The sequence below is a fragment of the Poecilia reticulata genome, chromosome 10, assembly GCF_904066995.2.
Source record: "Poecilia reticulata chromosome 10, P_reticulata-male-v2, whole genome shotgun sequence".
In the NCBI taxonomy this organism is placed as follows: domain Eukaryota; kingdom Metazoa; phylum Chordata; class Actinopteri; order Cyprinodontiformes; family Poeciliidae; genus Poecilia; species Poecilia reticulata.
Window position 1 is genome coordinate 10,529,296 of NC_088839.1, and position 27,327 is coordinate 10,556,622.

A 27,327-nucleotide genomic window follows, 5' to 3' on the forward strand; every position below is an offset into this window, starting at 1 on the left:
ATGATCAGTTGCTAAATAAAATAGTTTTTTTTAGCCACAAATTAAATTTGTCTGAATATTTTTCCAACGCAAAGACAAATGTCAGTGTCATATTTTCTGACGTGTAAAGCCATACAGAACAATAAAGCACACTTAAAGATAGCTTAAGTTAAACATTTTTATTTCATGGAAATACAACATAAGTTCAAGTCCTTTGCAGGACCATTGTTGTACACTTTATATTCCTTTATCTTTTTTTTTGTTGTTTTACTTCAAAACATTTTCACTTGTACAACCATATCATAAACAAAGCCTCATGTCACAAATGGAGCCACCGATGACAATAAATTACATCTGCCATGCTGAAGTTTAGACATGATACATTGGTACCTTAATTTTTAACTAGATTAACCTTTAAATGAACAATAAGTTGAATAAATAGAATAAAAAGACACTGGGTTTTACAAAAGAAACTTTCTTCTGTCAAAACGGAGCAGAAACAGATCACATGGCTGTTTGAGAAGTGGTCGTTCTGAATCATTTGTCTTTTTTCCTTTATATGAAAGAAAAGTGGGAATTTGCATATTTTAATAACACTGCTAAGGTAAACCAAAAGTTCAACAATAGTAAATACTGACTCTATATAGAAGACTGCCCTTTAATTCGGTTTTAGTTAAGATTTTTTTTTTTCCTTTATTTTAACAGTATTTAATGAGTCTGCTCATCCACTCACACTTAAAACAGGTTGATCTTCATACAGCCTAGAGGTATTTATCTGGTCTTGTTTCTTCAGTAATTGTTCATTAAAAAAACGCAAACCTTTTTTTTTTCAGATGAATATCTCTTCTCAAAATTGCAAATAATATCACCAAGTTCATTTACAGAATATAAAAAATCTTTCCGACTAACAAAGGAAGGGGTTAAAATAACAATTGAGGTTTCCAGTCAATAGCAGATAGGCAAGTATTATACCAAGAATGTGTCAACTAAAAATATTAATAACAGTTTTTAAACAAGGACTATTACGACACTCAACACTTCACTTTTCTTTTTCTTTTCTTTTTTTTTTTTTCTCCAAACAGTGAAATTTTACAGTGGAACTTGCAGCAAACAAAGCTGGATTGTTAGGAGGCAAAGGTGAATACTGCAAATCAAAGAAGGCAGGCAAAGTGTGAAAGGAGTAATGATTGGGTCGATCAGAACAATCCCGGTAGACACCGTGAGATGGACGCAGACAGATGAGCGAATGGATAAAAACCGGTTTAGTTCAGCAATCTAGTTTTAATAAGCGCTGCATTTAAATTTCATTGCAGATTTTTTTTTTTGTTTCAGATTCAGTTTATTTACTTTTTTTTTTTTACTTTAATCCATCCAATACGTCGGTGGTCCAATGCAAAACTCAGCAGCTGAAATAACAGAAGGCATGCATGAATCCGAGCGTGAGAGCCACACAAAAAAATTAATCTAAATTAAATTTAAAAAAAAGAAAAGAAAGGAAAACTAAAAAAAGAAAAGAAAAGAAAAAAGATGCGAATGCACAGTTCAACCTCTGCTCTGGTCCACTTCACCACAGCACGTAAAGACAGTCGCATTTTAAATTAAACTGAGATGGATTTGTCAGTGGATTCTTAAAGCTGCTGCGGCGAGGCAGAGATTAGCATCACAGCTAAAGGAGGGAATGTATGCGTGTGTGTAGGTGCGTATGCGAGACAGTATGTTTTTAGAGTATGTCTGTGTGTGCACTATCTTTTCAAGGCTCTTCCTTTTCAACAGGTGGTAGCTAGGGACTGGTGTATAGGGGGCTGGAAACAGCGAACGTGCTCCACAGTGGAGCTGTCTGTCTCCACCGCCTTCATGTACTTGTTGAGGATGGCGAATATCTCATTGTTGAGGATCTGGTACTTTCTGATGCGGTCTGCCATCTTCTTCAGCGGCTGCAGAGGAAAACAATAAAGCACAAGTGGTGGTCTTGAATAATAAAGCATTTTTATATCCCTTGGAGCTTTTTTTTTGCTTTTTGCCACTAATAATGGGGGAAAATTGGAGGATTTTCAAAAACTACATTTCTTTTATTTACAATCCAAGTTAAATGTTTTTGAGAGTTTGCTAGGTGTTTAAATATGAAGTCAGAGGAAACACAGAGATGAAATAAGATTTTTAAAAGTAAAACTGCACTTTATCAGACATGTCAAGCTGTAAGTCAGGCTTCAAGAGGGTGAGAGAGAGCAATATTTTGATCAAGTAATAGGAAGGCTGTAAAGTTGCTCTTTTTTATGTTCCGAGCGGTTCAGGCTAGATTTGGAAATTCTGGCAGCCTTGGAAACAAAATTAAGGTAAGCATCTATAGACACGTGGAGACTGATGGTGATGTAATGCTAGCAGCATTAATCGCTAATGTAAGATGCTAAAGCTAATGTGAAAGAAGAAGTTAAGAACATTTGCCTAAGTATTACTAAGATGCTGATTTCTTGCACGTCGTCTCTGCTATTATAAAAAAGCTGAAGGTTACCAACATTAATACAAGAAAAAAAAATGTCACCCTTTTTCTTTTATAATACAGCTTCTTTTATAATACAGCATAATAAGTAAGGAATTAAGTAGGAATTCCAGGCAGCTAAAATCACCGTTTGGTAGTTTAATGATTTGCAAACCCCAGAGATAGTTACAAGGCGAGCAATTTTATTTTATGTTTGCAATTTTATGTGACGCATCACAACTATGTGGAGAATACTAGTGAAGAGGATGGTGAAGGGCACATGATTTAAAAAAAAAAATTCCAACTAATAAAATCTGAAAAGTACAGTGTGCATTTCCATGTCCCCCTCTAACGCCGTGGACGGCACGCACTCACCACATTCTTGATGATCTCGTCTTTGCCGTCCTGCCTTTGGACTTTGAGCAGGTGGTAGCAGAAGTCGAAGAGGTCGAAGCGGCGCTGCTGTCCGAGCAGCACGATGATGGCGCAGCCCGCCCAGTTCAGCCCGTCCCCGAAGCACTGCCTGGAAGGAAAAGGCGCACGCAAAACACAAGATGAGTTTCCGCAAACTAGTGCGACCCAGAGTGCGTGCAAACCGCGTTAACAATATCTCGCCTCTGAACCCGACAGTGGCTATGAATAAAAATATTTCTCCGGCATTTCTGCATTCACCGGTCTGAACGGATTTTCGAAGGCCTGTTTGAACACATCCACTCGCCTCGGGCTGATCCACTCTCTGATGCGCATCAATCAGTGCTTTACTTTCTCTATCTGACAAAATAGACCAAAGAAAGCACATAACTGAAGGAAGGAAGGAGGGAAAATGCATCAAAAACAAAAGTGGCTCTAAAAACACTCATTCTCAGCACAGCCTGAGACCCGTCTTCCTAACCTGGCACGCCAGATGGTTTGTTATAGTTCACCATCTGGGGAGTTGGAGCTCTTTGTACAAGGACAGACATTTTAATCGCAGTAGTTAAGGAGCAACATACCAGTGCTTAGACTATTAGTCTGAGTTAATGAGTGCCATGCAAAAAGCTTCTTCGGACCACCTCAGTTTTATAAAGCTAAGCAAAAAGTGTTACGTTCTTAATCGTATAGCAGAAGCATGTTCTCTCAACATACAGCAACACACTGCTTCACAGCTAACATAGTGGGGTTTAAAAGTTCCAGGTTAGCTTATTATTAATTAAAACATTTTTTTTTACATCTTTAAAAAAATACAAGTGTGCTTTCTTCTTTTAGAGACAAGATGTTCTTGTAAGTGTCACAGGATTTGGCGGAGCAAGAAGACAGCTTGTTGAAAAGAAATACCACTTCTGGAACAATGAAGATATCCAGCTAAAATCGAACTCTGTAGAATTACATCAAGACATACCATGAAAAAGAAAAAGAAACGTTTACGTGGACGTTGTAACTTAAAAAAAAAAGTAATATAAATGTTAAACAATTTACGTAGATACTATTATCAGAGCATTTTCTTCCAAACAGAAGGTGTTGTCTGGACCTCTGCTCCTACTTTGTGTACAAACAGCAGGCCGACTGCCATGCCAGCGTGAAAAACCATGCCCTTACTCTTCATTGCAACAACTTCTACCGTTAAAAGTTCCTTCACATTATCACAATTAGCAGCTTACGCTCCTGACAGCTCCCACCTGGAAGCAAAACTCTTCAAAGTGCCGCGCAGATGTCGGCCAGATGCTACTCACTCCGCTGTGAACTCGTGTGTGCCGACGGGGATGCAGTAGACGAACTGCATGGCGCTCCACAGGCGATGGAACTCCATGCACTCGTCCACGTGCATCACGCCGTTGGTGGGCGGGGGCCCGCGCCACACGGCGTCCTGCAGGAAGCTGCGAATGCGCGTCAGGATGACCTCGAACATGGAGAGGCCGCAGCAGAGGCGCTCTTTGGTCAGCAGGTCCCCCTCCCTCGCGATGGCTATTTGCTGGAGTGTAAAGAGAAGAAAGAGAAGAACACGTTTTTTTTTAAAAAACGGATGGAAATTCACATATTTGAAGAAAAAAAAAAAACAAATCAAACAAACAACTTATTTAGTTTCAGCCCAGCCGAAAAGGGATTACACTGACCTGAGGAGTTCCCAGCCTCTCGATGAGAGGCACAAGGTGGAGAGGGGCGTACTTAGCCTCCAGCCTCTTCATCCTCACCTCCAGCCGCTCTCCCTCTGCGTGTCACAGAGAACCGGAAAGTTACAGAACAAGCAGAGCTCCGAGTGGGCAGCCGCACACTGCAGGAGTAATCTCCCAAAATTTGGAAACCGTGAGCCATCCAAAGTTCAGTCTACCTTTGATGTAGACTCTGGGAAGAATGTTCTGGAAGGGGGCAGCATGAAGCAGGTCACACACTTCCTCTTGGGACTAAGGGTCAAGCAAAATGTAATAGGAAACTTTTAAGCCACAAATTAAACTCACTTTGCTTCACTGACAGCCTTACCCTGCATCCGGACAGACAACTTTTTTTAAAATGTATTTTAGTTTAACTAAATTGTTAATATATACTATATGTTGACATTTTGTTCCCAAAACTCATGTCACTGCAGTCAGGCTATTTGCTTTATCTTTAGAGAATTATGAGTTTGTATCTCTGTGCAGTGACTGATGTAATGCCAAAATGATAGATTATTTTCTTAAAATACTTTTTACTGAAAACATGCAGACGGAATTGCAAGTCCAAATTGCTCTTCTCTCCTCGTCAAAGGCAATAAGAAACTAAGGGCGTTTTCATACCTGGCAGACTCGTTTTGATTGGGGACCAGCATTGAAACATTTACTATGCTTTCAACTGGTGCAATTTGCTTTCGACCTCTTCTCCATCTCGCCTGCGGTGGCGCTACAAGAAGAACTGCTGAAAAAAACGACACGGAAACCTCTAAAGAAGACATGAGCGCAACATCCCTCTTCACAAGATGGAAACAAAAATGCAGCGGCGTCATATTTTAGAGTTTTTAGGATTTCTTTACAGTCTTTAGCAAAAGACCACAACCTATGATTCCAGCAATATTTGTGACACAGATCATTTTGTAAAAACAAAATAAATAGAAAAAAATACTTTTTGGTGTTGTGCTCAGTGTCTTGCTCAGAGGTTTTTATGTTGTTGTTTTTTTTTTCAGTGGTTCTTGAGGCATCGCCACCACAGGCGAGAGGGTGAACAGGTTTTTCAATTGGTTCAGCTCATTTGACACAGTGCGGTGTGAAACCGAACCGCACCAGCTGAAAATTTAACAGCTGTTGCAATTTTGTTCCTCAGTCAAACCGAGTCTATACTGAAAACACCCTAAGAAGCTGTAATTTTTAACCACTAAATGACTATACAATGATTTATCGTGATACTCGATGTGAGGTTATGCGACAACACTAAAGTGAAGGTGATTGTTAGTGACGGCAATTAAACTAAAAGCGACAAAGTGACATCTTGTAGTGTATGAGACGAGTCATGCAATGATGAAAATCAGACACCCACACAAACAAACCGACTCGCTCGGATGTGATCCAAAGCAACACACACACGCACACACACACACACACACACACACACACACACACACACACACACCGAGTCAGTGCAGTCACACAGAAATGGTGAAATCATACTGAGAAAAACATGAGTAACAAGGCATGAAAGGAGTCAAACTTAAAGGTAATTTGGAAATAAAACCAAAGAATTAAAACACAGGACTGAGTCAACAACCAACCAGAAGAATGGAGTCACCTCCTCCATGGAAGACAAAGACATTGAGATTTTAAGGTTTGTCATTATAAAAAAGTTTGCAAGGACAAACAAGGTCGTGATGCATGCCCTAAACATTTTCACTTTGTCGTAGATTATGAAAATCTCAGTCCTTTTTTTTCCATGGCTGATTGGAGATGAAAGTTGTATATGTGCAATAAAATGAATCAAATTAATTAATTAATATGTTAAAAAATAATAAGTGATTAAAAAAAAAATTAAGCAAAAATGGTCTCTATGTTATTTTAATATCAACAAAATCTAAATCCTTACCACCTGCGGTAGTTGCCAGCGTGTAATGAAAAATAGAGTTGTGTTTCAGACAAAACAAACCCCATCATCAAACATCAAACACCAAACACACCCACAAGCCTGACAGTTTTCGATCGTATCGTTTGATTTACACGGAGACAGTCGACGCTATAAACCGAGCAGAAACCTCCAGGCGCCCGGCGCAGGTATTCACAGGAAGGGTTGGGGAGAGAACGCGAGGAAGTCGTTACACCGGATTAGCTACGGGGAGACGGAGGCGGAAAGGCCTCACCAGAGCTTGCTCGATGAGCAGGCAGAAGAGGATGGCGTTCCCGACCTCCCTCAAGCTCTGGAAGACGTCCGTCTTCAGCTCGGCGTATTCAATAATGTCCTTGAGCTGGTGATGGAAGAACTCCAAGATGCCTTGAAATGGCAGGAGAGAGAAAAAAAAATTCACGAAACCTTCAGGAAATCTGCATCAACAGAAGTATTACATTTCTCTTTTTGTTTTTGCCTTACTGTCACACCGACATTTTTTTTTAGATAAGTTTATCAAATATGTTAATATCAGACAGAAAACTGCAAAATTAAAAAAATAAATAAATAAAACAATCGCTATATTTATTACAAACAAGCGAAAAAGAAATTTCCTCAAAAACCCCCATACCTGATTGTGCCACACCCAGCGGTAACAACTGACATAAAGGATTTGCGACACCTTAGTAAAGAGTCTTTCGCATCATTGTGAAGGATTTCTAGCCAGCTCTTTAAATTGTCTCTCATCCCATCCCACAGACGGCCATTTTGTTCAGTTCTTTTTTCTAATGTCAAATCATGAACTCTGACCTGAACAGAGACGTTGTTCTGGGTTCTTTCGGGACGTCCTGGGTGAGTTACCAGACTGAGACAGCTCTTCACTAATCTATGTTTTTGTCCAACTTGTGACACTTTGGTGTGTTGGACACCCAAAGCCTTACAAATAGCTTCAAAAAAATAATATATACTTCAATTACTTTGTTATTCATTTCTTGCTGATTTTTTTTTATATATCAAGTTGTAGCAAACTGATTTTCTTTTCAACTCTTTTAGCCTACTTCATGTTGTGGACTGGCTCTATTTAACAGACGTGTTGATTGTGCAGATCTGGGGATAATGAGTGAAACCGAATCAAAACGTATGACTAATTAAAAGATAATTCCAAGTTTTGTTTGAAAACTTTTCTTTTCTCTTAATAACTGAAATCACCGCTAAAAAACTGCATTTTGTATTTGGTCCATTTATCTTTGTCTCCATTATTTATTTTCATCTGAAATATTGAAGTGGGACTAAAAGAGAAAAATAGAACAAATATAGAAGAGGCCAAATATGATTTTTTAGTTGTTGTTTTTTTGCAGCACCATCTATTACTCAACACTGTAAGGTATTTCTAATCATGATGTGTCTAATGTAACCTCACCAGTCGCCTGTTAATCAGGTATTTCCGGGTTAAATCGGGGTGATGTCAACCGGTTCGTATGGCTGTTCTGACCCACATTTAGAGAGAGCAACGGAGGCAAAAGGATCGTTAACAAATGGCAATAACATCATGAGCTGTGAGGTAAGTTCAGGAGCTCAAGGTAAGGAACATCAGTAATCTACAGATTACTAAATCCTTGCACGGATAATCCCATCTGACGGACATCTGCACTAGAAGTCTGGATAAAGACATGGAAGCAGGTCAGGAATAATACTAAGATGTAACACCAGGAGATGTTGAGTAACACATTCTGAGTGAGCATACGCATATGGTTTTGTGCTGAACAAATAAAACTAAATTAATTTTTACTCCAGTGGATGTTATGTTTTGTCAAAGTTACGACCAAATCTCACGAGTGTATCACCTGAACAGCGAATTCTGTCATACTTTGGGGCCAAATCCTTCCATTTAGATTAGATCACAATCAACCTTTTTTGCAGGTTTCAAAGTGTGTTGTGATCTTGTGATGTGCAAACATCTAACACTTTGAACTTCAGAGGCAGGCCTTGGGTCTTTATCAGAGTAGCACAGAGACATTGTCCTGGTTTTTTTCGGGACATCCTGGATGATGTCCGCATGTGTGGTGATGACGCATCACAATACAGTCACTGGGAGGGGCGGCTAGCTCTCGAGACGTCAGCAGCCAAACTGTCAAGGTAGGTTACGTAAAAGTAGGTGGCCGAGACAACGAGACGCCATGAGTGAACAAGAGAGCGTCTGATGGCAGCAGGAGTGTTTTACTAATCATCATCTGCTACATGTGTAGCGTTAGCTGCAGTGGCGTTTCACAGCTAAACAAGTTGGAGTGAGACGACAAAACAGTTTTATAGAATTCAAGTGGCATGTGTCTTTGGAATAAACGTTTGACAACTACACTATTACAATTATACAATTCAACTCTCAACAGTAAATCACCTTATTATATGTGTAGAAAATTAAGACTTTCAGCTGCTTCCATTCACTGGCCGCACGTTTCACAAAAAAAACCATACATTCGATTTATAAAGCTTTAAAGTGTCCTGTTTTCATTGCTTATTTGAAGTTTGTTTACCTCTTTGACACGGGTTTGCAAAGTTGTAGTTATCTAACAAATTATCCAATTTTGCTGTGGAAAGTAACTCTAAGGATAAAACTTTTTTTTTTTCTTTTTCTCAATTTTTGTAATTGCCCGCCCCGAACAGTCTGTTTAAGAAAGTTTTTATAAAACTGAAGTTGTTTCTGTGACAACACAGAGTCCCACTCCCTGTTGACTGAACACGCAAGCGCACACGCCTCCCCCTAATGGGGTGGCGCCCTGGACGGCGAGCCATATCGCCCTCATCAAAAACCGCCCCACAGGCTGCAGCTAATTCAGCTCACCTGGGGAGCCGTACTCATGGCGTGGCAGACGGCAGATCTTGGGCATGACTTCTATCAAAGTTTTTACATATTGCAGGATGGTGCCCTGTAACTGCAAAGTGACAAGAGATTTATAAACGACGGCAGGCAAACGAATGGAGAGACTGCACAGAAAGAAGAGAGAGTAATAAGTTTTAGAACCCAGAACATTGAGGGGGAAGAGATGTGTTCGTAAGCGTGGAGGGAAAAAAATGAAGATAAAATACCAGGCTTTTGACAATCTTGAGTAGCTCCTCCATCACCACAGCGATGCCTTGGTAACCAAGAAGGCGGCAGATGGTCTTAAAATGAGGCGGGCCGACAAAGTTTCTGTAGGAACTGTATATGTGGGAGTAGGCAATGTTCAGAGGCTGAGAAGAAAAGCAAAGAGAGAGAGAGAGAGACAAAAGACAATGTAAGTCTCAGCTAGTTTCTTCTAAACACAGCCAAAACAAAACGAAATGTCAACCTACCTTGGACCCATACAGGTAATAAGGCTGCACATTGGCTGGCTTGTCTCTTTGAGGCTCCTGGGTGAAGGGAATAGCTGTGCGTACAAAGCTGAGAGGGGGGGGAAAAGTTAAACACAGAGAGGTGGAAGCCAATAAGAAATCTGAAGAGATCTACGAGTAAACCGACCGGTTCGTGGATCCGTTGTAGCAGTAGTTTGGGAGGAAATCAAAGTTGAGCTCCCAGAAGACGTGGAGCGTGATTCGTCCGTAGGGGGCCGAAACGTTGTGGTTGGCCTCGCGGAACATGGCGTCGAAGCTGTCCAGGGTCATGTGCTTGGACAGCAGCCGGTGGGTCAGCCTGTTGATCTCCAGCAGCCACTCCAACTCCTGGCCAGGTGTTACGGGAGCGGCATGAGAAGGCATGATGCAAGAGGAGCAACGAGCAAACTTCTCTCAGCGTTCTTACCACTATGGATGTGAGGTCCTCACTCTCAAAGCGGCTGATGGCATGGTCTAGCGACTTGTACATGGCGGCTGAGATCCTCTGGGTGATCAGGCGGTTCAGATCAATCGATCGACCCAAAAGCTGAAAGATGCACAGTCAAACCAGTAAATCGGGCTCAAAATGAACAATTGCCGTCCACCGACGTGAGAGCATCGCGTCTTCGGTTTTCCGCGTACCTGCACGTGCCTCTGCTTGAGCAGCGTCTCGTAGCGGTTCGACGGAGGGTACGGAATGATGACGCCGTAGTTTTTACACTCCGCCCTGAAGCGCTTGTCTAAGAGGACACTGTGGAGAAGACCTAAATGTATTTAGGGGAAGCCTACAAAGATTGTCGGATCTTTGGGAAGTGCTGTTGATAATACCTTCCGGCCATTGCTTTGTAGTAGGCAAATATCTGGTCTGCCAACTTGTACACAAACTGATCAAAGCAGAGGTTTACCTAAGAAGAGGCAAAAGTCAGTGAAGGTTTGGAGTCTTTACCGACTTGTCTGGATTTAGATCTTTTGCTGTTGCCCCTTACCTCAGCTTCGATTTCGTCGTACAGGAACTGCTTCTTGAACTTAGTCAGAGCGTAGTAGCCACTGTCGTTGTACAAGTCTAGAGGATACAGAACGTATCTAGAAGAGGAAGGGGTGGAGGTTGTTATTACCGGCTCACTTCCAAAGGACAGGCCGAGGCTGAGTGCAACAGTGAGCTCGTCTTACTCCATCATAGAGGGCTCCTTGGTCTCCAGGATGTGGTCGGTCAGGATCCAGGGCATGGACATCTCGATGGGGAACTGGATTCTGCGGCCCATGGTGAGCTCCAGGAAGAACTCCCTGAACCACAGCTGGGAGAGGTCGCAGCACTGCTGCAGGGCCTCTGACGACAGAACGGAGAGGGGTTACTAAATGTTGGCCAAAAAAAAACTTTTGGTGGGAACTTTGTCAAAAATATAAAAGAATAAAGATATATGACCTAAAATAATGGCCTGCTTAAAGTCTATACTGTGCTTTCAACTCACCGCTGAAGTTCAGCAGGTGTGTGAAGAAGAAGGAATGCTTGTGGAAGTCCTCTATGGCCACCACAATGGGTCCGTCAAGGCTGCTGCGAAGAGTTTTCTTAGATCCACTCTTGTCAGCTATTAATGACTCCAGCATGGTGCGTACCATGTAGAGCTGCAAAAAAAACAACAACAACAAATAAACACACATTTTTAAAAAAATATGTCCAACTATGTTTTTTTTTTCCTCTTGATTTAGACAAAAAGCTCTGCAGTACCGTCTGCCATGCAGATGGTACTGCAGTTCTTTGAGGAGTTCCCAAATTGGGCCAAGAATAATCTAGCAAGTGACATCCTACATCCTACTGATCGTTTGAGAATACTTTGTCTCATCGCAGGGTAGAGCCAGCAGATAAAGACGTTCCAAATAAAATAATAGGGACGAATCGTCTTCACCTGTGTACTGGAGGGTCCCACTGCTCGACGAGGCACCTTGATGTCAAACCCACCCTTTGGGTCCTTCTCTCCCCTCAGGCAGGGGTCGTTTGGAGGCTCTCTTCCTCCCTCCCAGTCACAGACAGTCTTTCGAATGGCCTGCAGGACACTACGGAGAATAAAAAATTTTTTTAAAAAGGAATTGGTGCAGGTAGAAAGGTTTCTTTGCTGAATTATTGTTCGGCGTCATTAGAAGAGGTATTGATTTTGTCGTTTTCAGAAACCTGATGAGAACATTCTTCTTCTTGCGTACGGCTTGGCGCAGCGGCTCCCTGAGGGTGACCTGAGCGAAGTCCTGCAGAGCCGCGTAGATTGTGTTCCTGATGGCCTGGTTGAAGACGGACTCCATGCGACCCATCAGAACCTGCACAGTACGAGACACAGAATTGTGTTTTTTTTTTTAAATTAAGAATTAAACTGAAATATGCAGGATATCAGCTACTTGTGTGTGAAATTAGCTAGCATGTGAAAGCTGGTTTTATGAATTATCTACTCAGAGAGGACAAACAAAAATGTTTATTTAGTAATATGTTTGTTTGTATGCCTTAAAAGAAAGCGCATCACAAAAAGCACCCAGCAAAACGGGTTGCTTTGTTGCTAGCAACTCAACAAAATGTAAAAACATTCAACGGAGATGAATGGTTTTGCAAGGCACTTTTTATAGCAGGGATCTGGTTTAAAAAGTGCCTTTATATGTTTTTCTTTACAAATAAAGAAAAACATAAAACTTTCTCAAAAAGATAATGGCTACATTTTCTTATGTGGGTTGTTGATAGTTGCATAATTTCCAGCAAGAAAAATGGGTCTAAAAAAAAATGACAGGTGCTTATAGTGTTGGTCTGTCATAGAAATTAAATGCATTTATTCCAAGGGGTGGAATAGCAAAATCATGCATGTGTTATTAGATCCATTTTTAAAGCTTTTCTTCATCATTTTCAGTCAAAGTTTTTCAGTTCTAAGTGGCAGAAGGTCCAAAGAGCCAGCTGTGTCTCCTGAACTGCAGGTTGCAGACCCCTTACTGGCTTACAGATATGATTTCCAAGCATTTACCTGCAGCCCTTTGATCATGGCAATAACCTCGACCAGGGCAAACTTCTCCTCACTGGTGTAGTTGTAGCGCGTGGCTCGCTCGTACTCCTCCGCCGTGCCGGGACAATCCTTGTTGCAGAACTTGTCCGTGGGATGCACCAGCTTCCAGGAGTACTGTGGGACACAACACCGTGTTTTTGTCAAAGCTGGAAAGATCAATGGTAAAAAACAAACAAACACCAAAACAAAGCTAACGTCTCAAAATCCACACATATCGACATTTGGGTAAAAAAAAAAAAAAAAAAAAAGCGATTCTCTCTGCCCGCAGCGGAACATGCCATCAATCCCCCCCCACCACCCTCCTGGCTCTTCACTCACGACTTCCATGACGTGCGTGCTCCACTTGGACAGCAGCTGCAGGCCCCTCAGAGCCAGGTCGAACAGCTCCCTGTACTCCTCGTCCGACTTCTGGCTGTCCAGGCCCGAGCCCGTCACCACCTCGCTGTTGCTGTAGCGCGCCAGCTCCGAGATGAAGCGGATGTGGTCGTCCCTGATCTGCACCATCTGCTCGCACAGGTTGTACTGCGGCGAGATGCTGCTCTGGGTGCACGTCCACCTGGGCACGGGGCGCGAGCGCGTGTGTGCGGGGGGTAAGAGGGTTCAGGAAAAATGAGAGCAGATGGGATTTTCAAACGAGGCCGACGGGAAGCTGCAACTTTTGTCTCGTTTCGCCGGCGGTACGGTCTTACCTGGATTTGTTTTCTTCATAGTGAGCGCTCGTCTCTATGTAGCGTGACAACTCGATCTGCATGTCTCCAAACAGAGGCACGACTTGAAGCTGAGTGAACACATCAAGTGAACATCTTACCCTCTGCCACACAGACATTTGGACACGTTTCTGCACATCTTAGACGAGCTAAGCAAAAAAAAAAAAAACACCAAGCATTCTTACTTTGAAGAACTTGTCGATCTTGCTCAGGTTGATCCTCTTTTTGGCATCTAGTTTGTAGATATTACTGACGTTCCCGTCCATCAGGTAGAGGCCAAAACCCATAACCTGGCAAACATTAGGAAGAAATGTGTTGAAAATGCAAAAGAAAAAAGAAAAAAGAAAAGCCTCGGAAGGCTTGAGATTGGATGGTTTCATTATGTTTGTTACAGGTTTGGAACAGGGCTGAAACAAGTAATTGGATCAATCGATTATTGAAATAATCGTCAACTAGTTTAGTAATAGATAAATTATTTACTGGAGTCTGTAGACTCAAAAACAGGCCGTTTTGTGAAAGAACACACTCAGAGCAGTAATTAAGTCAAAACTGCACAAGACACAAATATCTTGCATTTAAAATAAAAAGAAATTCTCACGTGGCAGTTTTAGCTCCAACTGATTCAAATCCAGTAAAACAAAACAAAAAAAATCTCCTATTAAGCATCTTTTGCTATCCAATTATTAAAAAATGACAAAAATCCAAAAAATGATCAGATTATCCGTATGCTTGTTAAGTCAAGCAGAAAGGGCTGAGCTGGAAAATCTGCAAAATGCGCCATGTTTTCTTTTTATCCGATTAATCAGAATAATTGAAAGAATAATCGATAATATTCAGCGAACTATAATAATGGTGAGTTGCAGCCCCAGTTGGAAGCAGATGAAGAAGTACCTTTAGCAGCATGTGTTTCTCACTGGGCGTCAAATACATTTTGTTTTCGTAATAATCCACGCAGATGTTGACGATGTCGGCCAGAAGCTCCTCGTAACCTGGAATCACCTCCAGCTGTTGGTGCAGGCACTATAGGAAAAAGAAGAAGAAAAAACAGCAGAAAAGGCTTCAGATGCTAAAACACAGGCTAATTCCCAGAACACGTATTTATTTTCTTATGCAGAAGAATTGTATTGATCTCAAAAGGGAACGAAATAAATGCACAAAAAGTTGATGCGTTTCTCATTTCGAGGAACTTTTAAACGACCTCTGTGACCTCCCTGCATCGTTTTGCAAGTCCTCCTGTTTTAGAGGTCAGTCCACAGTCAAATATGTCCATAATGGCACCAGTGGACAGAATGAAAAGCAATTCATAAATATGAACCTCTTAGCGAATGATATCATTTTTTTGGGTCAGGTAAAGTTGAGATCTAAAATACATTTTGTGTTTCCTTACAGAAGGTGGCTGTTTTTAAACTTTCAGATATCGATCCGTTCTTCCCTCACCTCGTCAAACATCTCCCCTTTCCCAGAGTGGCAACACAACCCAAAACCTTCTTTTGTCGTTTTGACATTTATCAAACCCTGAACGTTTTTAGGGACCAGTGTTTGTCCATGTGTCGGTACCTGGGGGCCCCATGTACCACTTTGTCATGGCTTCCCGAATGATTTTGACGTTTCTGAATCTGCATTTCCAGCAAACTATAACTTATCTGCCCTTTTCCTACTTAAATTCAACCTCGTTCATCCAATCATTGACCTCAAAGATGAGCTGACACGATCGTTGCTGTGCTATCGCACTTCACCAAAATTTCTACACATGCCTCCAAGTTTTATTCGATGCTTAAGTTTATTGAATTCAGATATTATTATTCCAAATCCCAAATATTGTTCAACAGACACTATTTATTTCCACTCTTGTATGGCTAAGAGTGGCTGGAGGGAAAGTAAAAACTAATTTAACATAGGATTTATTTTTCCAGACCTGAACTTTTCAAATTAAATAATAAACTTCAGGAGCGAGGACCTGAAGGTTCGCCAGACCTTTTTTCTGCTTCCTTCTAGTTTTGGGGCAGAGGATAACTTGGTTTGCGGAGCGTCGTTTAATTTTCAGACCTGTTACCGTGGAGAGCACAAAATATGAGGTCTTCCTTTATCTGCTTTCTATCGCCAGTGGGTTTCGACATTATTAAGTTTAAGTTTTAGCAGGTCAGATGGTTTATTATTATGACAGATTTAAATAAAGATCCCCCCCCATTCGGAGTACACTCTAAGCCCAAAGTTTCTGCAAAAACACAAAATGTTACCGAGTATTTTATGTCCAAAACGTTAGAATACTGGAAATAAGACAAAATTAACTTGCAAGTAAATTTTCAGCAAGCTACAACAGCTTGTTTTGGATAACCAATTGCTTAATATTGATTTTTTTTTTTTAACTACTAGTTCCACTGAGAGATTATTTCACTTATGGCAAAAATATTTTGTTAAAAGAGAAAAATATCTGCCAGTGGATGTAATACTTTTTTTTAATTGATATTAAATCATAATTGACTTAAAACAAGCTCCAATATTTTGTTGAAAAATGTCTTATAAGTTAAGTTTTGGATTTTTTAAAATGTGATTTTCACTAGAAATTAGGACAAAAATACTTTTATGTTCTTGTAGTATTGAACAACAAAATTTATTTTGCACCAAAACCACAGTTGTATTTTTATTTTTTTAACCGACACCCAGAAGATGATGAATAAACTAACCTGAGTGATCCTGTTGTGGTTGGCTAAAAACATGGAGAGATTCTGGGACTCCTGGATGGACTGTGGGTCGGCCATCTTCCTCAAGAACTGAGCTGCCCTTAAGTCGCAGCGAGAGAAAACAACATCGTGTTTTGTTTTGTTTTTTTTCCTCTTTTAACCGAAAGAAAAACCACTCTTAAAAAAAAAAAAGCCACGGCTGACATAAAGACAGCTAAACGTCAGACGGTACCGTTTGTAGGCAGAGTGATCGTTCTTCACGCTACACTTCATGTTCTTGAGTTCGTCCAGCACCGCGAACATGTTGATAAATTTCCCCAGCGTGAGCAGGTAGGCCTCCGACACGAAGTCTTTCCTCCGCTCGGCGTGGCACAGACGCTTCACCTCGCTGCAGAAGCGCTCTATGGCTTTCCGCTGCGAAAACACAAGACATCAATCAGCCTTGCGTCGCGTCCCGAAGCGGAGTTTGAACTTCAACATGCATTCAGTTTTAACTCTGCACACAAACCCAAAAGTAACGCTTTTGTTTTGAAACGGTAGCAGCGGCTTGGGTGACTCCGTTAGCAGCGCCTTGTGTGTTCAGCACTGCAGGCTGATGCTAAAAAGAGCCACTGACAGAGTGTATTGACTTTTAAGAATATATGAAACTCTAAATAAGGACTACACAATGCAGCATAATCAAAATATCAGCCTGCGGAACAATTATACTGCCAAGGACAGTTTGGAAAGCAATTATTTGCCATTTATTGACAACGCTCCTGAATGCACACTATATATGCTAATAACTGCAGTAGAGGCCAACACAGACGATCATCCCCGAGAGGCTAAAAAGTCACAGAGAGCGTGGGATGCAATATTATGACAATTCAGTTTTCATTACTGTGCTCTGTTTGTCTTGAACAGATTGCATTTCTGGCATGCCACGTTTTATCGTTCGGTGGCAACGGCTGATGCTACCAGCAGCTGATAAAAACCCTATTTGGATGTGCAACCGTTTACACTTATGGGCTGTTTTTTTTTTGTTTTGTTTTTTTTGAAAATCAGCAAAAAGGTGAGGCCACCCCTGATCTGGGTCAATCTGTAAAAACATCCGTTCAAAAGAACTGTCTTTAATTACTATTTTGATACATTTGGGAGACACTTTCCCTTTAAATCATTAACAACACTATCTCCACTGTTCTGTATTGGTTCACGTGAACATCAGGCCGGAGCCTCTAACTCACCTGGAAGTACATGAACTTCATGAGCTTGGTCACTTCAGGCTCCAGCACCTCCACCGTTTTCTCATAGATCTCCACTCTGTTGGGCTGCTCGTTGCATTTCACCTAACAAACACAAGATGGCGCCATTATTCAGGCTGGGCTTCAGAGTTCAGGTAAGCAGCTAGCTTTAAATCTAAAAACTAAACAAAACTGTTCCCTAATAAACATTATTTAAACATTTACATTTGTTTGCTTGTTTGTTTTTTCCTGTGATTAAAATACAATTATGTTCAAATTTAATAATGTCTTTCATCTTTTAAGTATCCGTAAACCATGTTGAGGTGTTTTCTTAACAGAAGCCAATACACCGGTTTTCAAAACCTCGGTTTCCAAAATGTGTTAAGATTAGTCCAAGGATCATAGCTGGCAACTAAGTTTCTGATTCACAGCCACCAAATGGTGAAAAGTGTGAAAGGTGAATTCCCATGTTACATGTTCTCCGACATGATTTCATAATGTTTTGAACACAGCAACATGTGCTTTGTTTTTTATTTTTGCAGACAGATGTGGTTCTGGTGATTCATCGTATGAAGTGAGCTCACTTTCTTTTCTTTTTTTTTTTTACCTGGGGAATGGCTCTGGAACAGCTTCTCCAGGTGTAAAGCATCACTGCGTATTCATGTCCTTCCTCCAGCATCTCGTTCTGCACAAACAGAGGAAAAAGAAAGAGCAAATTTAATTTAATACAAAGCAACTGCACAGTCACTTCTGATGAAATAAAATCTTTAAGTCTCTGTTTACACTGCCTTGCAAAAATATCCACACTCTTATTTATTTAACATAATGCCATAGAAATCTGACGTTTTCCCATTTGCTGTGCGATCATAAACCACATCCCGTTGGCGTATCACATCAAGTCCCGATAGAATGCCTTGTTTTTTGTGATTCTAGTTTTAACTATTTGTCTGCAAAGCCACCAAGCAACTTGGCATTATGTCAAACCCATCAGCTGAGTCACTTGTTCCCATTCGTAATGAATATTTTAACAGGGTTAGATCGCTTCCCCTCTTAAAAATACGTGGGTTTTCCCATCCTGACAGTCTTCAACCTCATTTCCACTTCCTGATCAAGCAAGTAAAGTTAAATAAAGCTCCACTTCTCTCCTCGTTGCTAGTCAAATCACATTCTCCACTCATTCGGCAATTGGGGAGGGAGGGGAGAGAGCCTTAGCGGTCCGTTGCACTACTGATTCACCAACTTGTGAGTGGGAAGTGTGTCTCTGTGAGCGTCTGTGTGTTTTTGTGCATGTGTGTTCTGCCACAGGATGAGCCAAAGGAGGACAAACGTGCCAAATGATGATCGGTTCAAGTAAAACAAGGCTCCCTTTACGAGCGTGAGGCCGTTTCCCACAGAGGGCTTTGTGAACAGGAACAGAAACTACCAAAAGTGGAGCACAGTTATTTTAATATTTGTAAAGAAATAAGGCTGCCAGCAGGTCAGGACCTGTTTTTGTTATTGCAGGGTCTCTGCAGGTTTCAACAAATATAATTTAAGACATTTTACTGCCACTTTCAATAAAATTTAAGACAGAAAAAAAAACTGTGAATTTGAGGAATAGTTGGGGGAACTTGCTGCATTACAATCAAGCATAACAAAAACTGTGAACCCAGCTTTGTGCCCATGATTGAGGCAAAAAAAGCTAGCTAGCCGGGGTATATTAGCAGCTGGTGGCCTTTAGCCTCAACCGCTTCAAGTCACAGAAAGATGTTTGCGTGCAACTCAAACTTTTACCCGACAGAAAAGTCCCACAAAAAAAATTTAAAAAATAGTCCTGCCAGAACAAAATTTAGGACCTGTGATTAACAAATTTAAGGCCAACATACATTTTCTTAATGAATTTAAGACGTTTTAAGGCCTAAACATTAGACACACAAATCTCAGACGTTTTAAGGCTGCGTGAACACCCTATGTTATTTATCTTTGAAGCAGAACACTTAAACTCACCATGCTGGAGTGGACTGTGGCTTGCTCTATGTAACGGGCGATGCCGGTCACAAAGGCATTCCTGTCTTCGAAGTTGGTGTCAAAGTTAGCCTGCAGAAAAGGAGACAACGGAGTCGAGTTAGACACGGTATGAAGCAGCAGGAGGATCACGGTGAGAAATAGTCGAGGGGAGTACCTGGTACATGATGGAGGAGGGGGGTGGTTCGATGCATGGCTGCTGGTCCGGCAGAGGCAGCTCCTCCAGCAGGTCCACGTTGGACAGAGCATCCTCCAGCGTCACGTGGGTTGTCATGGTAAAAAGGCGTCACTCAAACAACACCTAGGTCTGAGAGGGAAACACTGCAGTAGCTATATGAGCGGGCAAGCAGATGTACTTTAAAGCAAGTGCGTGAAGTCAAGCTAGCTTCAGATGGAGCATCGCGTCGCAGTCGGATTTTTCTACTCGTTGTCCAATTTTTGTTGTAAATTGTAATTTAACCTGGATAAAATCCACCCTCCAGACAGCAAACTTCCACACTCCACTCTCAAACCTCTGGTGACTTTATTGTCAAAAAGTAAGAGTCTGCCTTTGCTAGGAAAAACACAGAGAGAGGTGATTTTGTAATGCTACCCGCACCAATCAGTTTCCAGTACAAGATTCTCCGGCCAATTTGACATCTGTTTCTCATCTGCTGGTCTTCAATTTCAAATTTGAGTAAAACAGTGTCGAACAGCAACTACTCTCACACACATGACATGCAGTGCACTCCTAATATTAAAAAAATAAAATAATGATGTCTCATGGGAAGAAGGGTAGGAAAGTAGATTTTGATTAATCGGATTAAACGAATAAATCAAGTTGAATAAATTTTTTTTTAAATATTCGCCCACAAAGCTGCAAAAACTATATACATTTTACAGTCAAGATAGAAAAAGAAACTTGATGTTTCACCAAGAGCTTCACAAGTGGAATAGTTTTAGCTTCAAACAGTTCAAATTCAGCACCTTTCGCAATTTGATTATTAATTGGTTAATCGAAAAAACAGTCAATGGATTAAACTGACTAAACTGCACTGATGTTAAGTCGAGTCGAAAGGGTTGAGGTGTTCACATGCTGATGTTAGAAGTGCTTTTTTAGCTCCATACTCTGCTACAAATCTAAAGAAATGCTGCGCTGTTGCAATTTAGACAGTAGAATGTTAATTTTCTTATTTAAAAGGTTAACTGAGTTGCTTATTTGCATCGTTTAATGTCTTTCTAATATCATATAAAGGAGGATTATGTGGCTAAATGAAAATTCAGCAAAATGTGCCAATTTTGTTTGCTTTTTTAATCAGATTAATCAATTAATCATCAAACTTAAACTTACACTTAATTTATTGTAATTGCACAAACACACATAAGTGAAATTGGAAATAAAATGTCATCGCTTGACCTCCGGAGCACGCACGCACGTACACAAACACACGCACACACACGCACACAAAAAATAAAAAATGCTGATAGGTTGATTGCTAAAATAATTGTTAGGTCTGGTAAACAGTGGAGTTCAGAAACTACAAGCCAATCTGATCAGCCTGTCTCTCTTTAGAATCCATATCAAAATTAGTCAAAAGTCTCTCATCCACCACAATGTTTACTGATTAGCTCACTTCCTGTGTCTCGTCCTCCTTCTGATAAGGAAGGGGAAAATTGTAGGTTATATTTTAAGACTATCAAAAGCGCAAATGATTAAAAATCTAAATCAAGAGCAAGAAACCTCAGGGGTTTGGTTACGAAACAAAATAGGCAAAACAAATAAGAGGTGCTCGCAGGTACGTTGTACAAAAAGAAGGAAAAGCTCTACTGACACCAAGCGCTTCTGAAATAAAACAACTTAACAGCAGTTCTAAGTATCGCTTTATAAACACACAAAGTTAAAAACACACATCCGCTGCTCCAACTGTTTAAAACGGGACGGGAGGCATTTGATTGACGGATCAAAAGGACAACAATATCCCCGTTCTGAAGATATGCAGAGACGACGCTTCTCAGTCACACAAGATTTACCCCTGACATGTCTAGACGGCTTCATTTCCTTTCTGTGAGACGTTCACGCTCTGCGCAGACCTACAGCTCTGTCTGTTCATCCTGCACCTGCACCCCTTCCTCCCTGACTTTACAGCAACACCAGACAAACACGCAGGGGCAGCGAGAAAAGGGGAAGAGGCCCCTCGCCGTTTCTTTTTTTTTTTTTTTTGCCTACCCGTTGGGCTTGCATGCTCAAAGAAAGTCCTTCTTGAAATGCCAGGACCTGGAAATGTCAATAATCTGACAGAGGCGAGGGAGGGTCTGACAGCGAATGACATTTGAACGCACCCATCGCACAAAGCTCGTCAGAGCCGCTGACAAATGTGGGTTTTTTGCTTTATTTTTTTTTTTTGAAACACTTAGCAAGCTGCGTTTCTGTCACCTAAAGTAAATATTGAGTGTTATATAAATATGGAAACATAACCATGTCTTCACACAGCTATACTTAACTCTTAGCATCTACATAACCAATGTACAACAACAACAAAAAAAATGTCATTCTGGCAATCATCCCACATTTATCACATGTTACTGTGGGTTATTTTGGGGGGGGCGGGGTTTGCCTGACCGAGCAGACAGTGCTGATAATCAGCTTAATATTCAAGGCCAGGGATGGCACAAAGAGAGCCAGAGGGTCAGGAGGTAAACCACAAAGAAACAAAAAAGCGGAAGGGAAAAAAAAAGAAAAAATAAAAAAGATCAAAGTCAGCTGACAAGCAACTTTTACAGGACCCGGAAAATATTCAAGAATGTCTTTTGATGAGTTTCTTAATGAGAATATTACATCACACTGTGGCCCACGTTGTTGTCGGTCGCGCCCATAATGTGCACGTCTGCGAATGATCGGCAAGCGAAGCTAATGGGTGGTAGGTGGAGTTTCCTGTCAAGTCAAACTGTCAAACCTCACAAACACAAAGGGTAAAACGCCAAAGTAAACCACGTGGTTCAGAGCCAAAAACCAGATGACTGAGTCACTCAAGTACCAGTGGGACAGAGGCGCTCATCTGCATAAAGATTGGGCCCAACTTTATAGAGCAGACTGTGATGTGAGCTAACTTCTATGTCTTCATTTTATCTTTTTAAATCACACAAAAACAAAAATAAATGTCTGTATGTGTGAATGTGACTTCATAGTTTAAAGGAGCACAGTTGATGTCGGGGTTATCACCATCGAGCTCATTCTGCTCGGTCCTATTGATCTATTGATTATTGGTTCGGACGACTAAAGTCTGAATGAGCAAATTAACAGTTTATCCATTTAACAAACAATTGCCTTTGCGGTCTGTTGGAGATCTGCACAGACCATCAACGGCTTGGGATGATCTTCTCCTCATGCTGGTCACCAGCTTGGTCGCACACTACTGTGGGACGACATCCAAATCAATCAACACTTGTTCTGTGGGGTTGAGGGCAGGAGCGGGGGCAGGCCATTCCACCCGCCCACATTTTAAAGGTAGTCTCTAATCTCACTGTAGGAGTGAGAATTGACATCCTCGATGATGGTGCGACTATCAAATATCACTTAAGAGACATTTAGATTTGTGATTTAACGCCTTGAGATTGGGCCTCCGTCTCTTTAAAAACTCCGTCTTCAGGAAGTATCAAAACATTGCTCTTCCATGAGCCCTTTGACAGCCCGTCTTATCGGCATTGCACTGAGAAGTAGCTTGTGTGATTAGCTCAGCTGATGCACAGCTCCACCTGGTGTTTGCTAATTGCTGCTGGCTAGTCTGTAGGAGCAGAGCGTGGGAGTCGCGGGGGAGGGCTGTTCTGTGAGGTGGACACCCTGTAGCGTGAAAACTGCAGCCCCGAGGAGGAGCTTTGTCCTCGAAGACGGCGCTTGGCCCCACCCAGGCGTTTTTGGTGGGAACTTGGCTGCCCACCAAGTTCCGCATAGAATACAAAATTCTTCTGTACACTTTCAAGGCCCTTTACAATCTCTCCCCACCATATCTTTCAAATCTTATTCATATTGCCATTCCCTCTCGCTCCCTCAGATCATCCTCCTCTATCCATTTCACTGTCCCCTCTGCCCGTCTCACCACCATGGGGAGCAGAGCTTTCAGTCGCTCTGCTCCCCAACTATGGAACTCATTACCACCATACCTTAGAAACATAAAGACATTATCAAATTTTAAAACCGAACTCAAAACACACCTTTTTAGATCTGCCTTTTCCACATGACACAATTGGTTTGCCTGATTTTACATAGATTTTATATAGATACATTGTTTTGTTTCATTTATTTTCTATCTATTTTTAATTGTTATATTTTATTTGTTTCCGTCACTATTTTTTACTCTTGTACGGTGTCCTTGAGTGCCAGAAAGGCGCCTTTGAAATAAAATGTATTATTATTATTATTTTACACAGCTGAGTGGTTGCGACGGGAGAGATTAATGGATTTCTCACACATGCATGAAAGAATCAAGGCAACACTCCAGGTGTATTTTTGAGGATATAACATGAAGTCCAAAAAGGTTGTTTTTACAAAATACTCCCCCTTTAGCGCAAACAAAAAGAGACCGTCAGCGTCTTTTTTAAGACTTTACATGGTTATATTTGACTATCCACAGACTACACAAATTAAAGCGCGTATCCAAGCACTGTCTGTCCAGCTGACAAACAGCCTCGGTGATACCAAAGTCCCATCTGTGCTTGGGGATACAGACACAGCCTAAGACCCTGGCTTGGCTGAATAAACTTTCCCACCCTATACCAGACTGTGCTCAATAGTTAGAGTGTCTGTGAATCCCAGTGTGCATGTACATCGGTATAAAAGAAGAAGGGCCCCTTCATTCCCCTCCAGGCTCTTGGTAACAAAACTCAGCCTGCATCACGCAGGAACGGCTAAAGCAGGCAAAGGGAAGAGCGAGTTTCTAACCAGAAATCTCACCGTCTAGATGGATGTTTAAAATGCTGTTGTAAAAGTAACACCATTTCTCCAACCGCAGACAAGCTGACACTGTTGACTACAGTTTTTATCGAGATCTTGTGTAAGGAAATGGTAACAAAAAAAAAAAAAGACTGAATACGAGTCGGGCTGGGAAAGGAACTCCACTGTATGTTCTGGTTGGCTATTTGACAGTCATCTGCTTTGCTGGGAGAAAGTGTGTCAGTGCCAGTAGTGTCACTCCCCTTAATGGGATACCCCGCTTCGCCTCCAGGCTAGCTCTGCTTATACACACACAGTCATGCGCCAAGCAGAGCGCGATCCCATCGTCTTGAAAGGAAGCGAGTATTTAAGAAAAAAAACAGCAGACGATTCCTCACATCACATCAACATCTGTGTGGCGTGCAGATTGGAAGCAGGTACAGGACTCTGGTCTGGTGTTTCACATGCCCCACTGTCACGGGAAAAACAAGCTGCGTCCCCAGGTCGCCATGATCTGCCGTCTTCCGATTGACGGACATCACTCGAGTAACGGGAATAAGCTTACCTTCCGTCACGGTCCGCTTAGTAAAACTGGCACGGTGACATTAAAACACCTGATCCTCACAGTCATTTTTGCAGAAGTTTTTTAATTTGTTCCACTTGCTATATTTACAGTAGCAGCAACAGGAACAGGAACGACTACAACCGATGATATATACACACATGCTGCCTTCCCTTTTATTTGGACTGTTTTCATATCAGTGGCATATCACTTATCCGTTTTGCTTCTCAGTTTACCTAAAATCACTAATACTAATCGTTATCAGTAGCGCATTAGTCTTACAACAGATTGAAGACAAAAATATGTAAGTCACGCTGATTTTGATTTGAATCAAAAAGCAAAAATTAGCCCCATTACTGCTGAAATAACATATGGACTCAGGCAAATTTATTTTATAAATACATGGAGTTGGATGGAGATCAGGTGACTCGAGGACAGATATACGACCAGCATAAGCACTCGGGTAGATTGTGACGTTTAAACAACTTTTAATGGGGACCAAGTGTCCTAAAATATGCCAGAAAAAATATCCTTTGCACCATTATGCCGCCAGCATGGATACAAAGGACGAGGAATCTATGCGTTCATGTTTTTTTTACACTAAATTCTGGTACCAACTATACAGAATCGTACGGTGACGGGTTAACAATCAACACACGTTAAAAGTCACTAAAATCTCCATTCTTTGACATTCCTATGGTCGGTTTGAGCCTCAGCAAGTCAACACCACCGCATCTGTACAGCTGAATTGAATGAGTTGCTGCAATCTAATTGGTTGTTTGAGCAGCTGTTATAAATTTTGTTTATTATTCTTCCCATCACTGGAGTTTTTATTATTATTAATACGATAAATACTATCATTTAGCCATTTTACGTGCAATGTCAATTATACTGAGCTGTTCTCAGTATTGTGTTTTACTACTTTCCTTGTTATTTTACCTGTTTGTGTTGCCGTAACGCCTAAATATTTCCCCACTGGAATCAATAAAAAAAAGCAAGCTCATGAGTGTCTGCAACATTCTTAGTATTTTTTTTTTCTAGCCATGTTTTGACACACAACTTTTTCTTTTTTTTCTTTTTTTTTTTAACAAAGCTCCAAAATACCCTTCTTGTTCTAGATAAACAGTTATATTTTTGCATGCACCAGAATAAGCCTAAACGTATTTGCAGCCCTTTCTTTTTACACCAGTGCATGTTTACAGCTCGGAGGGTTTGCATAAGAGGCAGATTCACAGTCAGACGGATGAAAGAAAAAAAAAAAGTAAAGCAGCATGTACGCGTTTATATGAAACGGAAGTAGGCTAGGTGAGCCTTGTCTGTTCACAGGCCTGAACGTCTATCCACCGGGTGTGATGGCCCTGAAAGCATCTGCATTGTACGGCCTGGTGGTTGAAGAGATCAACCCGAGGAAGAGGAAGAGGAGGAGGAGGGTGGAGGGAACAAGCCAGAGGGACAATTGCATGCAATATTCATGAAACGATATCAAATTTAAAACGTGATCGGGAGTAGAAAATGTGCAATCGAGACATCCGGAGGACTCCGTTCGCCTCGGTCTTAACGCTTCGAGCCGTTTCCAGCCCTGGAGGGTGTCGTTTAGCCTTTACGTGCTCCATCATTCATGAGTGCACTTGCTGCACGGGAACCCTCTCCTCACCCCACCCATCTCCTCAGCGTGAGAGCTACGATGCCGATGTAGGCTAACGGGGTGGAGAGAGAGAGAGGAAAGTGGGATGGTGGGGGGGTGAGGAGGGATCCCGTTCATGTAACCGTAAAAAGCCCCGCGCTTCTATCTCCGCTCCGCCTGCGGTCTAAATGTTTTCCCTCCGTGCACGGAGCGGTAAGCGGCGAGAAAGAAGCAGAAAGCAAATACGGACCGAGGGGGTTGCTGCTGGTGGTGGTGGTGGTGGTGGGGCGGAGGGGGTGTTGAAAAACAGCCACTCCAGTCTCCAGCCATCATCACTACCCAGCGCACATCCCCAGCCCCCCGCCCCCCCGTTCATCTTCCCCTGCATCCATCGCTCCGTTTCTCACGTACCTGAAAATTGCATGTCCGTCTGGCCGACGAACAGGCGGGCGGTGTCGCGGTCTGCGACGGCAAGCCGACGATTCCTGGGTTTGTGATTCTGTTCCTGCTCCTCTGTTTTCTGTGCCGATTGATGCTCTAGTTTCGCTCAGTACCAGCCCCGCTGCTAATCCGCCCCACACAAAGAGCAGAAAATGGCTGCAAGTGCATATTCTTAAAGGGACAGTCACAGTGAGGTGATGGGCGATGAGGGGCCCCAGACACGCTGATCTCGCGTTCTCGCTCTCGTTTGTGGGAACATTTTGTTTTCAACGCATTAAAAAAAATGTAAAGTTTGACTGTTTGAACATTTGT

General features: G+C 41.7%; 1 protein-coding gene across 1 annotated transcript; it reads right to left on the reverse strand.

Annotated features, from left to right (window-relative positions):
• Window positions 1–143: 143 nt before the first annotated feature.
• On the reverse strand, window positions 144–27,174 carry cyfip2 (cytoplasmic FMR1 interacting protein 2). Its single transcript, XM_008419595.3, has 30 exons — window positions 26,986–27,174; window positions 19,640–19,789; window positions 19,465–19,554; window positions 18,086–18,163; window positions 17,482–17,583; window positions 16,491–16,672; window positions 16,262–16,358; window positions 14,469–14,597; window positions 13,763–13,867; window positions 13,560–13,648; window positions 13,189–13,426; window positions 12,832–12,984; window positions 12,006–12,145; window positions 11,743–11,890; window positions 11,308–11,461; window positions 11,009–11,165; window positions 10,825–10,921; window positions 10,667–10,743; window positions 10,481–10,589; window positions 10,266–10,385; window positions 9,987–10,186; window positions 9,821–9,908; window positions 9,575–9,718; window positions 9,330–9,420; window positions 6,747–6,877; window positions 4,761–4,833; window positions 4,546–4,640; window positions 4,165–4,403; window positions 2,831–2,978; window positions 144–1,913 (listed from the first exon to the last, which is right to left on the reverse strand). The coding sequence occupies exons 2-30, from the start codon at window positions 19,754–19,756 to the stop codon at window positions 1,746–1,748; spliced, it is 3,759 nt and encodes a 1,252-aa protein (XP_008417817.1). The 5' UTR covers window positions 19,757–19,789; window positions 26,986–27,174; the 3' UTR covers window positions 144–1,745.
• Between the last annotated feature and the right edge of the window lie 153 nt (window positions 27,175–27,327).